This window comes from Brienomyrus brachyistius, unplaced genomic scaffold, assembly GCF_023856365.1.
Source record: "Brienomyrus brachyistius isolate T26 unplaced genomic scaffold, BBRACH_0.4 scaffold1228, whole genome shotgun sequence".
NCBI lineage: Eukaryota > Metazoa > Chordata > Actinopteri > Osteoglossiformes > Mormyridae > Brienomyrus > Brienomyrus brachyistius.
In genome coordinates, this window is record NW_026043502.1 from 23,182 (window position 1) to 38,271 (window position 15,090).

The 15,090-nt window shown below is 51.5% G+C and overlaps 1 protein-coding gene across 3 annotated transcripts; it reads left to right on the top strand.

The window, feature by feature from the left end:
• The first annotated feature begins 231 nt into the window (after positions 1 to 231).
• On the top strand, positions 232 to 14,187 carry LOC125730398 (disrupted in schizophrenia 1 protein-like). Of its 3 annotated transcripts, XM_049005788.1 has the most exons (10): positions 232 to 512; positions 626 to 1,041; positions 4,780 to 5,711; positions 6,111 to 6,180; positions 7,820 to 7,973; positions 8,549 to 8,663; positions 8,900 to 9,132; positions 10,569 to 10,623; positions 12,355 to 12,457; positions 13,313 to 14,183. In XM_049005788.1, the coding sequence occupies exons 2-10, from the start codon at positions 957 to 959 to the stop codon at positions 13,873 to 13,875; spliced, it is 2,310 nt and encodes a 769-aa protein (XP_048861745.1). In that variant the 5' UTR covers positions 232 to 512; positions 626 to 956; the 3' UTR covers positions 13,876 to 14,183. The 3 variants fall into 3 exon arrangements, with proteins under 3 accessions (XP_048861745.1, XP_048861744.1, XP_048861746.1); XM_049005787.1 differs by having other exon boundaries at positions 232 to 1,041; XM_049005789.1 differs by lacking the exons at positions 232 to 512; positions 626 to 1,041 and adding an exon at positions 3,253 to 3,460 and having other exon boundaries at positions 13,313 to 14,187.
• Positions 14,188 to 15,090: the final 903 nt, after the last annotated feature.

The window sequence follows — 15,090 nt, forward strand, 5'->3', positions numbered from 1 at the left end:
TGTACTTTACACGCCACAGCGACCACATTTAAATGCCTCCACGCCCCCCTAATTGTCCAGTTTAGTTTCCTTAATATCCCTTAATTCAATTCAGTTCAATTTATTTATATAGCGCATTTTCACAATAGTATTTTTATTTATTAATATCTTGATTGACCTGACCATTATTTTCTGCGATGGGCGCTATTCCGACACAGAAGGGTTTACATACATTACCCAGAAACTACTGAAATGTGAAACTCGAATTGGTTATGGAAAGCGGACGTTTTGTTTACAGGCTGCTTAACATCAGTCGAAAAGGAACTACCAGGAACACAGAGTACCGCTACAAAGGCAAAGCAGTACCCGGTAGATTTAAAGATAATGGACCGGGACATAGAAAAAGGGTATAAATTACAGCAGCTATAGTGAAAGCTGCTGCTTAGCCGATCGGTGAACTGGACAGCGGGAGTCAAATTCCATCGGATGAAGGAGGAGCAGGATCTCTGCCCATTGCAACAGGAGACATAACGGTATAAAAGCCACAGTAATTAAAGGGGGCTGTTTCCCCCCCAGAATCCCTTGGATTGTGTTTCTTTTTTCCCATTTGAATAGTCACTCCCTGAATATTTCGTTTTCTATTTAGGTTTTCAGAATGTTAGGCTGTCGATGAAAAGCTTTCAGTGATGCGGGGATTAATATGACGGGGGAACGGGAGCCACTGTGGACACGCGGCTTGTGGGGCCGTATTGCATAAGCGACCCGTTCGGAGCCCCCCCTAGAAACGGGAGGCGTGTGCTTTGGAAACTATTTTGAAGGGAAACGCTTTCTCCAACGAAACGGAAATGACTTCAGCTGGAGGAACGGAGATCGGCCGCTTTGTTTCGGCCGTGGGGGAGTCCGTCTTCGGGAATATGTCACGTCGTACCCAGCTCGCCGTCTAAAGCGTTTGGACCGTGAGGATCTCACCCGAAAGCATGTTTGCCGGGATGGTTCGGCTGGAGACGTGGTCCCCCGAGGCTGACAGCGCTGCCCTGCCGTCGCACCCGGAGATGAGGAGAGGTAAACATCAATCCTGTTTAAAATACCCCCAAAGTGTCTTTAAGTAACATGAAGCCTATAAATGTTATCTGTGATCAGCATGACTATCATCGTCTAATGTGACACTGACTAGTTGTTATCATTATTCCATATAACACATGTAAGTGTCAGTGTAACACGCATATTGTTTGATTTAAAAAAAAAATGTATATCGTTTAATAACATTCATAAATTTACCGGTATATGTATACTTATTTAGTTTTAAAGGGTTTAGTTTATTATTTTTAAAGACTCGCCCAAAAAGTTGTGATCCGATAACATATACTGGGAATGCAGAAATTGCTAAACAAATCTGCAGTTTTAGGGAAGTAATCTAAGCTTTGAGTTTTGAGCTCGCGTGTTTGTGCCGGCCGGGCATCTTTCCCTTAAAATCTCCCTTAATGCGTTGATTACATTCACGTGACGTTGTCCATTGTAGCCTAAATCTCATGAATATGTTTCTTCGCCGCAGCGTTAAAACCCTGTTTGGGTTCAGCTTATTAATTCAGTGTCCATCTTTGCAACAATAATAATTCGGCTCAATCACTCCCTAAACCGACTCATCGACGAAGCAGAGCTGTTTCCGTACCGGCGGCCTTAGACATGGATGTGGTGCGGAAACCCGCGATTCCTGCGCCGAACAGGCGGCGCCGCGTCTCAGCGCCGCTTAGACTGTTATGTAATGCTGTTTCCAATGTCCCTTCATACACATGAAAGTGGACTGTATCAGCTTTGCATTAGACTTTTAAGAATTGAAAATGAGCTTTGATAACATTTATCACATCTGACCAATCGTTACTTTTAGACAGAATAAACAAAATGGCTATTTGGATGGCATTAGTAATAAACAGGATGTTTGTTTACGAAATTTAAAAATTTATAACTGGCTTTCCGCTGCATTACATGTTTCTTCTACGTTGTTATTCGCGCTGCTTTTTGCACCCCCCCCCCCCCGCCCCCCACCACCTTTGCTTATTGAGGGATGAAGGCACTATATGCTCTATGTGAAGCACCGAGCTGTGCAGTGATGGACAGCAGGCCTGTCTGGCATCCCAGGCATCTCACATCTCAGGCTTTGTAGTTCATCACAGCGCCCCCCCCCCCCCAAACTCACACACAAAAGCCTAGTGAAAATGTCTTTTCGGTCTTATATGGCAAATTCAAAGGCCGATCTTCTGCCGGTGAGGATGTCCAAACCTATGCAAGTGCTTCCTGGCCATCTGTTAACACGTCTGAAGTAAACATCTCCGTATTTGTTTGCCATTGATGTAAAGTTTGTAACAGTCGAAACAAACCTTGTGTCCCAGATCGTCGTGTGTGTGCAGCTGTCTTGGATGTATTTCTTGCATGCTTGACAGTAGCAGGTGGGGTGGGACTGTGCGATTACGGGACACGCCAGATGTCCCAGAGAATGATAGGATGGCCAAGCCCTGTGCTGTCATGGAGCTCTGCTGAGCGGGGGGGTGGGAGTCGCCATGGAGATGGAGTTTTGCTGTTTACTTTCGAAGTCGGCCTCCGCTCCGCTCCGCACACGCTGCCTTGGTAACGCAGCGCCTTCTGCTGCCTGGTTTGATGGCGTTCCAGCGCGGAGCCCGTATGCTGGTCCAGTCGCTCCCCAGCTGCTCAGGGTTTGGGATTGTGGTTTGGCTGGGGGGGGGATGGAGTGTGTGCCTCTCTGTGCCAGAGGGAAACGCGGACATGAGTTATAGGGGACATCAGCTTAAAGAGCATGTTATAACCATCTTATGACCATGTTATAGCCATGTTATAAGCCAGTGGTGGATCCCTGCAAGATGAGCAGTTGATCAGGAAGGCACCTTACCAAGGGTGTCATTTGGGCCTGAACTGCTATTGCGATTACCCCCCCCCCCCCCCCAAACATGGCAAAGGAGGTATTTATTCTGTCTGATAGTGATGTGGCAGTATTAACGTAGGCGCCACCTTCAGCAGACCTTCTACCCTGGCATCCTGGATCAGGCCTCCTATCCTGACCTGCGTTTTCCGGTAATGTTAGAGGATCGAGGCTGTGGCCGAGGTGTGAGGAGGAGGTACAAAGCGCCCTCGGAGGAAGTGAGCGCTCCGCGTGACCCCCCACTGCAGCTTCTGCTTGCAGGAAGGACAGATGGGGAGAGAAAAGGGGAAGGTTTAGCAGAAAATGCACAGCTTTCACTTCCTGCGCTGCGATTCGCTGCTCTTGACGCCAGATAGCTGCTGTCTTTGCTGACGTTCCGGTGGGGCGACACGTGGGAGCCCCTGACGCCCGTCGCCAAGCTCACCACTCACCTGGACCGCCGAGGGGGGTCCAAGGACAGCCTGTGTAACGACAGGGGGCCCTGAAGAGTCGCCTGTTTGCGATCCCCGTGGAAGGGGGAGGGGCTAACCCACTGGAGGACTCGGAGAAGTGAGTCTGTGTCGCTTGTCTGACGTTAAAGGCGGCGGCGGTGGGGGACCTGAAAATACCATGACTGGGGCGGGTCCATTTTTATCGAATCCCAGCTAGACGCTCTGACTGGGGCTGTAACAGGCTTTATTAGACGTAAAGCAGGACACAGTGGGGGGTGTCTCGGGAATTTCCTTTTTCCTGACATGGAAAGAGTGGCTCTAGGGTAATCCTATTCGGGGGGGGGGGGGTGCTTTTTGGGGGCTGATTTGCCTGGCATGTGTTTTCCAGGTTAGGATTTGGTGTGGGGACTGTGGTTTGGTAACCACTGAGGATGTGTCTTAGATTGATGCGGGAGGGGAGGTGCCGGCCGGTCTGGGGGGGTTTGCTGTGACGTCCCGCCGCACAGGATGAGCTTCCTGTCCTGCGTGACTGGCTGAGAGATTGTTACCCTCCCAGTGCAGCGGACTGGGAGCGGCTGTGGGGTGCGTTTTGGGGGTCTGCGAGCTGTCACTGGATCGTGTGCCGGTCACTGGATCGTGTGCCGGTCACTGGATCGTGTGCCGGTCACTGGATCGTGTCACAGGATTTCTGTACAGCTGCCGCCCCCAGCTGTGACTGTGGTGACAGTGAATGTTCCCTCTGTCCCCTTACCCAGAAAACCCCACCCCCAAAGCCATAGCGGGTCTTGTCCCTTGTCTGTGGCTCTGAATGGCACTGCTGTTCTCATGGGGGGGTGGTGTTTGGAGGGAGGAGATGGTGGGGGGGCTCAGTGGAATGCCCCTGCTATTTTCAGTGTTTACAGGTGAGACATGATATTATGTCAGGAGAGGCAAAGGGGAACCGCGCGCCGCGCGCGCACACACACACACACACACACACACACACACACACACACACACACACACACACACACACACACACACACACACTGCAGGATGTTACGAAACAAACACGCAGATGGCAGCTTCCTGCTAAAACCAGGAATCCATCAAACAAAATACTTCTTGGTTCCTGCTGCCTGCTTGTTGAGGAGAGCAGTCGAGATGTTCAGATGCCTCTGGGATATGGAGTACCATCCCTGCGTTTAGGGTCCTTACACAGGTAACACGTTCAGTGTTTGGGAAATGCCGTTGTACCTTTGGAGGAAAGCGGACTCGCTGCAGGTAACCATGGGTGACGTCTGAGGCTGGATTGTGGGTCCGATTTGAGTTTGGATGCTGGTAAATGTAGAGGTCGGGATGTCTGTTAGTGGCCCGTGCTGTTGTGTGCGACTGTGCCAGTTCCCTTTACAAAGCACTGCTTGTCTCAGCCTGACTGATAGTTAATCCCTCTCGCAGCAGGTGGTCGGGTCACGGTGCCAGCAGGTCGAGGCTCCCGAAAGAGGCTTCCCAGGAGACCGGGGTATATGAGGCCGGATCTGCATCGACATTCATGGAGTGCAATCGAAGGGGAGTGCCAGAGCCCCAGTGTGACCAATGGGGAGGCTTGCCACGCTGTGAGTGACAGCCATCACACAGCTGTGCAGTCCGGCCTGCTGAAGCTGACCCATCCTCCTTCCAGTGAAGTCTTCAAGCCCAGCCTGTGCCTTAACAGCGGGATTTCGCTCTCCACCCTCCCCCAAGAGGCCTGCAGACCCACCCCCAGGGAAGCTCCTAATCGGGGACATCGCCCAGGCCCTCATTCTCCGAAACCCGTGAAGAATATTCAGAGCTCGCCTCATCGGGAGCAATTTAACTCCAGTTTCAGCTTCATCAGACTCTCGCTTAGTGGCAGCCAAGAGATGGATGCTTGTCCAGGTTCCCCTGCACAATCAGAACCCGTTTCGGTCCCTCTGGCTCAATCAGAACCTGCATGTGTTCCACTGGGCCAATCAGGACCCGTCACTGATATCAGTGGCTGCTCATTTAGCGTCTTAGGTTCCCAGCCTGCTGCCTCAAAAGCAGATAGGACTCGCAGGCGTTCATTTAGCAGAGATTTGTGGGGAGAGGGTGAGGTCTTGCTGTGCAATGGTCCGGAATGCCAGGCCGCTCCGGCCTCAAGCCCCGCCCACTCCAGGGTCCGTCTCCCTGACTCCGACGCCGGCTCTGTGGATGCCGAGGCCGCCTCCTCCCTGTCGGCCGACTCCTCCTCTGACTCCACCTCGGGCTCCTCCGTCACCTCGGGCTATGAGAGCGCCGTGCCCTGCGGTGACCACGGCTGGGAGGCCCTGGCCAAGAAGTACGAGGGCGTCCTGCAGGAATGCCTGCAGGGAAATCAGGCCAGTGCCAAGGTGGGCAGCCGAACACGGGGTCGCCCCGGCTAATCCGGACCACCCTGCTGCATGCCTCATGTCTTGGTGGAATGTATGTCATTAAAAATATCCCTCTGTTCATCCTCTAACCCATTATGCAGTACAGCATGTTGGTGTAATATCTTGTATCTGCTCTATATAGTGATTACCTTGTAATCGTGTACCTGATTATCAGAGTCCAGGGGACCGAAGTGCAGGCGTGGGCAGGTTTGTTGTTGCTGGACCCTCCCCTCTTGTAGTAACTGTTTGTGGCCAAAAGGGGGCCCCCCAACCTCAGGGAGGCTCACACACACATGCATGTCTTGGGTGATAAACGCTGTCGCTGAGTGTGTGTTACAGTGGTGTGGGTGATTTTGTCGTCTCTCTCGCCCCCCCCAGATCGAGTCGATGATGATGAAATTGCAAGGCCTTCAGCAAAAGGCAGTGCTGGAAGACGACTATGACACGGGTAAGGGTGGGGGCCGTCAGCCTCGCTGGGGAGGGGTGCATCAGCTCGGAGGAGCTCTCACCTCCCCAGTTCTCTAATACTCGTAAGTCCTTGTCTTGGGGCTGCAGCAAGTTCTGATGTTTGCCACCAGGCTCGTAGATGAAGGGCTGGTTGCCGTGATGGTGACGTCCGTGTGTGAGATCTCCAGCCTGATCTTCATATATTACTCCATTCTCACTTTTTCATGCTTACCATCGTCTTAACCTTGGTTTGCACAAGCTTCTGTCAATACTGATGCGGGTTAAAGTGTTTCACTTGCCGAATACACTTCGCGTGCGCGTGCAAGTGGAAGCGATGTCACACTGGTTTGCAGCCTAAATTCCCAGGGGGCTTCTGACTCCCCCCCCCATCTGCAGGGGCAGATTAAATTATCTAGGGCACACGGACTCTCAGGTGTCACTGATTTAATTAACCGTTTCCTTGTTTCGGAGGCGGGGCCGAGCCTGATGTTCGCCGGGGCCCGGGGCAGTGTCCTGTGTTTTTCTCCGCCTCTGCTTGCCCTTGGTGCCGGTGACAGTCACCCTAAACCCCCTGCCTTGAACAATAAGCACATCCTGTCTTTATTAATAGATATATTTAGATCTGAAGATCCTGCTGGGCGGAGTAGCCCTCTGGCTTTATGTACTGAAGGTTACAACCCTGGAGTCACATGTTAGTCTCACCTGAGAGTCAGTCATTTAATTCCTTGCCCTTGAGTTGCATATATGTACATTCCACACTCCCCTTTGACCATTTTCTCGCTTAGTATGCAGAATTAGCATTAGCGTTAGCATTAATTGGAAACACAATGGTCCGTTAATCTAACCTTTGTTTTTAAACGAAGCCTCACATTCTGCTTGCTGGCAGAGGCTGACAGCTGTGAGATCTCTCTTAAATCCAGAGCTGGTCCAGACAGATCTCTCTGCCTGCGCCACGATTGGGCCTTAATAGACTTTTTATCAATCTTGTGATCCGGTTTACTGAACTTGGTCATCAGCATAAATTTTTGTCGTCTTAAATTCTTCTCTGATGGTTCTTAGTGGATTCATTTTCTGTCCTGATTGGGGCATCAGACCAACGTCCAGATAGATTGACTCTGACTGCATCTGACCTCCAGCGAATTCCCAGCATGCATCTGTGAAGAAGCTGCGGCTGATTCACCAAAGTACAGACAAGATAAATAAACTTGTGTTTCCATTGTTACCAAAAAATAGACATAGTGGTCAAGTCCACACCAAGCTGTCCTGTTCATCTCCTGGTTTTGAAATGATTTCTTTAACTACTGCACCCCCTGCTGGTCCAGCTTACATATTTTGCCCAAATTGTAAAGTCTGCATTTGAGTTAGGTGGTCTTTGGTATCTTACTTATTTACAGCATAGACCATTGTTCCCCAGTTCCTGTTTGCAGTTTGCAGATCAAACACATCCTGCTCAGTAAATTAGCAAGTTTATTAGGTTTGTCTGAGCAGGAAAATCTGAAAACTGACCCTGCAGGACCAGAATTACGGTACTGTGGCAATAGACATTGGAGTCAGAGGCTCCAATCCGAAACCGACATCCATGCCCCCCCCACGATTCTTTGCCCCGCCCCTTCCTGTTTGATGCGCATCTGCTCTTGCAGCGGAGCGCTTTGGGAGGAAACTGGATGAGCTGCGGCAGGAGAGGAGCACGCTGGTGCGGGGCCTGCCCTCCAAGCACCCCTCTGTGTCCCGCCTCCTGGAGCGCCTGCTGGTCGCCGTGCGGAGTGCCCTGCAGGGGGCAGCGGTGGGCAGCAGGTACGAGTCGTGGCGGGAGTTTAACAGTGCCTCCCTTGGACTGATTTACTGTGATGTTACCTTTTTTTTCTCTAAACAAATGGGTTGTGGTGTGTGTTTCTTTAGCAGAATGAACATGTTATAATGCGCTTCCAGCAGTCATCAAAATAATGATATTCGGAATATTTACTGTTTTAATCTAGTAAGGAAGAAAGTACTTTTCTGGTTGTTGAATCTGATGCAGTTTCGATTGTGTGTCTGAGTACAGTTGTATACTGCTTGTATTCTGTTTTCATTTGTTCTAGGAATACATATTTGGGGGGGGGCAAAGGCAAGGAGGGGAGGATACAACTTATTTTAAATGTGGTAGTTCATTTTTTATTTTGGGGGGGGGTGACAAAGCTGATTTAAAATGTGTCCCTCTGTCTTCCCTGGTTTCTTTGGGGGGGGGGGGGGGGACTTAATGTCCTTATTCCCTTTGCAGACCAGGTCAGCAGTGCTGAACGTTCTGGTGCCGTACAGTTGTGATGTAGGATGTCCCGGGTCCAGCCTCCATAGTCCTCTATAGTGAAGGCTGCATGTTTTGTGATGGACAGAGAGGGCGACGGTTCCGTCGATGGCGAAAAGGGAGCTTCGTCGTCGGGCCAGGAAGGTGCTCAGCGCCCCCTGCTGTGGAGAGACCATCTGCTCAGAGAGAAGCGGCTGGTCGAGGTAACGACCCCCAGCTGGCTGTCTGCCTAGCGGCTTCCCCAGGCTTGTAGCAGATACTCGCAAAGTCGCATCTGACCATGATTTCATGCACTGCGGAACTGCAAGACCTTCAGAGCTGCGGCATCTGGGGGGCCTGGTGCTTCTGCGAGCATGAGGTCTGCCAGGTTCTAGGTGCTGCCGCAGTCACTTTTGAGGTGCTATAGCAGCTAAATGGGGAACATGGGGACCCCCTGCAGGAGGAGATGCAGGACCTGCAGCGGCGGCTGGCCAGCCTGCGGCAGAGGAGCGCGCAACTGCAGCAGGAGCTCCTGCAGGAGGAGCGGCTACTGGGGGGCGAAGAGGACGAAGGGTCAGCCTTGTGGCACTGTAGCCCCGCCCAGCTGCACGAGCTCGGCCGGGCGCTGGAGGACACGGTGACATCAGAGCACCGCGCACGGCTCTGCACTCGCTGGCCCCTGGCCGTGCTCAGGTAAGCCCCCGGGCCAATCAGAACATGTTTCAGTCTCTCTGGGCCAATCGGCATTAACCAGCCACATAAACCCATGGATGGTCCAGTTGAATGGGGAGTCAGAGAAGCCACTCAGTCGAAACACATCCTGGTTAAATCCATTTCCTGACTATTGTTTCATTGATTCTGATTGGGTGAAACCATCATGCATCATGCTGCAGAAGACTGTCACTCTCACCCCCCCCCCCCCAATGGGATTTAAAATGGGATTTAAAAGTAGCTGGATATCCTGCTGGGTTTAGTGCATGAAGACAACGAAAGCAGCATATTTTTCTACACGTTTTTAAACATCAGATTAACCTGCTGTATGCAGCCCCCCCCCCCCCCACTCCCTTCAGCGCCACCTTCCTGCAAATGAGACTAAACCTCCTGCAGCCTTGTCAGCATTATGAATTTTTATTCCTTGTCCTGAAAGCAAATTTCTTCTCCCCCGACACTGATTCGCTCCCTGAAGTTAATGGCTTTTGAGTCAGCATAATGGAGAGAGATTTGCTACCTTTCAGCCTGTCAGAGGCTGTGAATTATCGTTCTTCTTGTTTGTCCTCAAAGATTTGGTGTAACTTCATCCCCCTCTGTGTCAAACTGCTCTGGAGAAAAGCGTGTTTCTCACTGTAAAGTCACTTAATATGTGAGAACTGGGCTTGCGAACTGAGATAAATGACATGGTCTATTGATTTGGCCTTTCTGCCCATTGATGGGCTCCTGGATTGTGGCAAGCATGCAGTACTTCCTCCGTCCAGCAGGTGGAGGTATCTGCTCAGTGCACCGAACAGGAGAGCTTGGTTGATACGACTTTGCTGTATTGAAGAGTGCTGCTAATAGGTGGTCCTGCTTAACTCCCTGTGTACATCAGACCATAACTGCTCTGCTAATTATCTGCCCCATTGAGTCATCTTGTAGAGACTCGCATTTGGTCCATCAGTCCTCCGTTCCTTTAAAATTGGATCCATCTGGAAAGTATCTCCCTAAATTTGTAAAATTGATCACAACAAGTGGTGGTATGAAGCCCAGAACATGAATATATAACCGTGATTCTGAATTGGCAAGACCTACATGCATGTCAACAGCTCAGCTAGTCGAACATGCTGCTGTGGTGCGTAACTCCTGAACTCGATGTATTTGCAGTAATGACATTTTCCAAGAAAAAAAGTTGCATGTGGATATGATGTGCAAAGCAAGTGAGTTTGATTTTAATGCTGTACCTCCTACCTCCATAGTCATTTGTACATGCATAGTCATGTATCATATTACACATCAAACGCCTGCTTTGCGTGGCTGTCTAGCCCATATTTACATGAATGCAGGAATATCACCCTGACTCCATTTTGTCTCTGCTGTTGCCTGTTCCGAATATATTCCAGCCTAAATCCTATATATATTTATTTTTTTTCTCACAGACTGCAGGAGAGGGAACAAGCCTTGAACACATCCATCAGAGAGGCTACAGCCAAAGTAAGACGTTGTCTCAGACTTCCCTCCATTACTGCAGACTCCGTGCTATTTCCTATGTGAGCCGGAGCAGCCCCCTGTCTGTGTGATGCATGTGCCGTCGAGTGGGCCCTGGGCATTATGGGTAATTGAGCTCTGGATAAAAGCGGGATCCCCTCCCGGCGGCACTTCAGCGCCTCTCTGCGGGTAATGGGTCCTCTGAAAGCGTGAGTTCGGGGTTTTCAGAAGGTGCTTTGCCGTCTCTCGCTAACCCTCTTCTTACAGCGGGGCTGTTTGCACCGGTATTAACGGGGAGGGGGAAGTGGGTCTGGGACCGGGGGCTCTGTAAAGAATGGAGACATCAATATCACTCTCAGTGATGGGACTGTGTTCGCATTATAAGAAAATAACGAGCAGGGTGGCCTGTTTGAACTGAGTCGACATGCTTCCGGCTAACTGACCTGTCCATGCAGTGGGCGATAGCTTTGCCAGAGGTCAGCTTCTCATCCATGAGGTCATGGACTATCTCTCTTCCTGTTCGTAGAGCGCTTTGAAGCGGACCCGGCCCTCTAGGTTTTGTCACACTAACCTACCCACTGGTAGCAGAAAATAACTGCAACCGTGCAAGCCGGCCCGCCCCCTACAGGCGTACGGCTGACATGACAAGCGTTCAGCTCGCCATGCACGACCCGCCTACGTAGCACAGGGCTGCCTGTCTTTCTGTCAAAGGGCTCGGTGACTCAGCGGTTCTGATGGGTGCGGGGGGCTCCGCACAACGGGCCTGGAACAGAACACGGAAAGAAAAGGCCGCTTTTACATACGTAAAGCTGTCAGACCTTAGCAAAGGTCCTTTAGGAAGGAGAATGTCATCCTCTCAGTGCAAACTACCGTCTGTGGCCAGATGAGTTAGTCGAGTGCGTCAGACTCCTGTAAATCTGCGAGGGTCTGGGAGTGATTGATTGGATCTGGGGGCATGACAGCAGATTGTCTTTGTAAGTGGGAGACTCGCTGGCTGCCTTACGGTCTCACTTGGCACAGTGGACAGTGTCCTGCCCAAACCACGGGGCGGTGATGTCACCTTTCCCACAAGTTTCCGGAGATGAGTGGCAAGGCATGTCCGTGTAGGATATCACAGTCAGGTGATCTGAGCACCTGTAGGGGAATCCGCCTCTGGGGAGTCCCGACTGTGCCTCTGGAGTGGAACAGCCCTGAATGCTGTTCTCCCCGCCCCTGCCCAGGCCGCATTGATGTTGAATGCAGTAATTGGTTCTCTTGGTGTTTCCTGTAGCCGCGAGTAGAAGGTCCTTCGCAGGGCACTGCAGCTCGAGCCCAGCTGGGGTAAATGCAAATTTAATCACCCGGCCCCTGCTCTGGCAGACTGAGGGAATCCTTCCGGAGCAAACTGCGACCCGGTCCCCGTTCTGCCCGGTTCTGCCCGGTTTCTTTACTGTGTGTACCGGGCTGAGCTTGGCCTTGCTGGACAGCAGGAACCTGTCAAACTTGCCGAATCTGCAGGCTTCCGCTGCTACCATCCTCCCCAGTCCTTTATCCATCGGGGGGGGGGGGAGGGGGGAGGATTCTGGGAGCCTTTGCCAGCCTGACGTTGCATTTGGGGCAGTGAACGGCCCTGGTGAGCTTCCTGTGTGTGTCCGGCTGTTTGGAAGGATGCCGCTTCGCATTCCTGCACCCCATCCAGCCCCAGACCGACGCCATGCAGATCTGCAGCTCATTGGAGCCCCACTCCCTCCCCCCCAGGTGGTTATGAGTCAGAAGCTGGGCAGCAGTCTGCGGAGGAAGGTCAGCGAGAGTGAGACGCAGCTGTTGGCTCTGCACGAGGCCAAGATGGCCGCCATCTCAGGTAGTGCCCCTGACATGACATGACCTGACCGTGAGTCTGCCCCCCCTGGCTGTGCTGCATCCAGCCTATGACCTACGGCAGGGGTGCCGAATGTGACCCCAGAAACTACCCAGGGGCTGGGAACAGGACTGACTAGTAGTTACTTAGTATTGGTAAATCATTATTAGTAATTATTATTGCTGCATTTTGAGTATTAATGATGAATCCTTTATTTGCCATTTGCACAAGTACCTTGGAATGCTTCTCTTCACCAGCCCCAGCTTGCTCTCCACTGTGGGGGGGGGGGGGGGGTCACTAACATGCGGTGCCCCTGGAGCTGGGGGTTAAGGGCCTTGCTGAAGGGCCCACGGACATGTGACTGTTCTGTCGAGGCTGGAGTTCACACCAGACCCTGATCACGGCAATGAGACTCAGCCCGCTGAGCTACTCGCCACTCAGTAGTTCATCAGAATCAGAAAACTTTTAACCAGGAGGAAATTGTTTGTGATTACTGACTGTGTGGTACACAGCCACTAAAAAGGACAAAAATAGGTAATACATACAACCATTTCTCTACATCACTTAATTGGTATAAAACAGAGATGGTGAGAAATAGGTAAATGAATATGATTGAGTACAGTAAGCATTGCACTAGGAAGATAAATAAGTAGACAGACTTTGACAAGTATAGGTATTATTGCGTGTGTCCCGCTTGATTCTGCAGTTGTTCAGTGTGACGGCAATCAGAAGGAATGATGTCCTGATATTCACCTCCAGAGGAAATATGCTATAGTCACTTTGTGATTTGTGTCTAAAGGTGTCCTCACGATTTAATTCTATCTAATTTGTGCCGACGTCCGGTCATTTCCCACGCAGGGGGCGACTTCTCTAGCGCAAAGGAGGTGAAGGTGGAGATGAGGTGTCTGTGTGGGGAGCGGGACCGTCTGGAGGCTCTGGCCAAGAGACTGCGGGCTCTGAGCGCGAGGAGCAGCCAGGAGCTGGCCAGGATGAAGGAGGAGCATGGCCTCCTCAAGAGGGAGCTGCAGGAGAGGGAGGCGCGCTTCGGTAAGAGCGATGGCAGCCGCCAAATCCACACGCTCGGCACAGGGCAACCACATGGTCAGCCGCTGCAAGCGCACGGGAAACACGGGGTAACCACATGGTCAGCCGCTGCAGGCACATGGGCAACACGGGGCAACCACATGGTCAGCCGCTGCAGGCACACGGGCAACACAGGGCAACCACATGGTCAGCCGCTGCAGGCACACGGGCAACACAGGGTAACCACATGGTCAGCCGCTGCAGGCACACGGGCAACACGGGGCAACCACATGGTCAGCCGCTGGGGTTACAGGGTCAGTGTTGGAATGACACGTGTTTGTACACACGCCTCCGTTATGCTGCTCTCAGAAAAGACACCCCCAGCCCTTCTCCGCTAAGCCTAATTCATAACTTCTCTGCTTAGAGTGGTCTCCCCCCCCCCCGGCCGAGATGAAATGTAGCCATTGTCTATAAATCAGCAGACAGCTGCTCTTCCTTCCCTGTCAGCACCCCCTCCCTGGCAAATTATTTTCCCTCTTTTCTCCCATCCTGTAGACCATAAACCCCCCTGTGCATTGTGGGTAATTGACTAACCCTAACCCCGGGAGCTGTCCTGGAGTAGAATTTGGTTCCTGTGAACAAATATTTGGTTGGGGGGTGGCACAGTGGTGCAGTGGTTAGTTCCAGGTGTGGAGTTTGCATGTTCTCCCTGTGTCTTCGTGGTGTTTACTCTGGGTACCCCCCCCCCCCCCACTGTCCAAAAACATGCTGAGGTTAATTGGATTTGCCAAATCTCCCATAGCTATACACGTGTGAGTGACTGGTGTGTGTGTCTGCCCTGCGGTGGGTTGGTGCCCCATCCTGGGTTGTTCTCTGCTGTACGTCCGTATCCTCCAGGATCGGCTCCCAACCCCCCCCCCCCCCACAACCTTGAACAGGACAAGATTTTTGAAATATTAGGAGTTTTGGGAGGGGAGTAGACAAAATCTGTGATGAATTTCCTCATCTACTGTGCCTCACCTCTGGTGATGGGAACAGCCCACAGATGGCTTCTGACATCAATGTGAGACCCCCCCCCCCCCTTCCCCAGTCCATTCCTCACTTATTGCTCCTTAGAAGAAAGATCAGGTCTCTCTCTCAGGCTGGGACGCAGCCGATAAATCAGACATCGAGCTGACAGGTCTGGGTCTGCGCTCTGCGTTGGGGCCAGTGGCGTGTGGGTAGGTGCTCGGGGAATGTTCCAGGACGGCTGTGGTGTAGATAATATGCGCACGGTTCCTCTTCCTTAATGTGCCTACGAAGAGGCCATATGTTTCGTTAATGTTTGATATTGTTTGCGATGTGATTAACGTGACCCAGTTCAGACCGCAGCACTTCCTGCGAACACTAGGGGGCAGCATTTCTCTGATAAAATCTATTTGGACAAATGCTAGCAGTTGGAAATATGTGACACATGTAGCAAAGATTCTAGACGTTATTTGGTTATAAATATTTTAATCCTTATAATGGCTTGCAGGGATAGGTGATACCCTTTTCTTGACCAAAATATGTGATGTGTAATAATTCTAGGATTCCTTCCCCCCCCCCCCCATTCTTATTTGCTGCTTGCATGC

Bases quoted from the DNA above. Each gene is read 5' to 3' on its own strand.
- LOC125730398 (XM_049005787.1), top strand. From the start codon at position 957: ATGTTTGCCGGGATGGTTCGGCTGGAGACGTGGTCCCCCGAGGCTGAC. The intron at 5,712-6,110 runs GTGGGCAGCCGA...CGCCCCCCCCAG, and splicing joins GAAATCAGGCCAGTGCCAAG to ATCGAGTCGATGATGATGAA. The intron at 10,624-12,354 runs GTAAGACGTTGT...CCTCCCCCCCAG, and splicing joins TCAGAGAGGCTACAGCCAAA to GTGGTTATGAGTCAGAAGCT.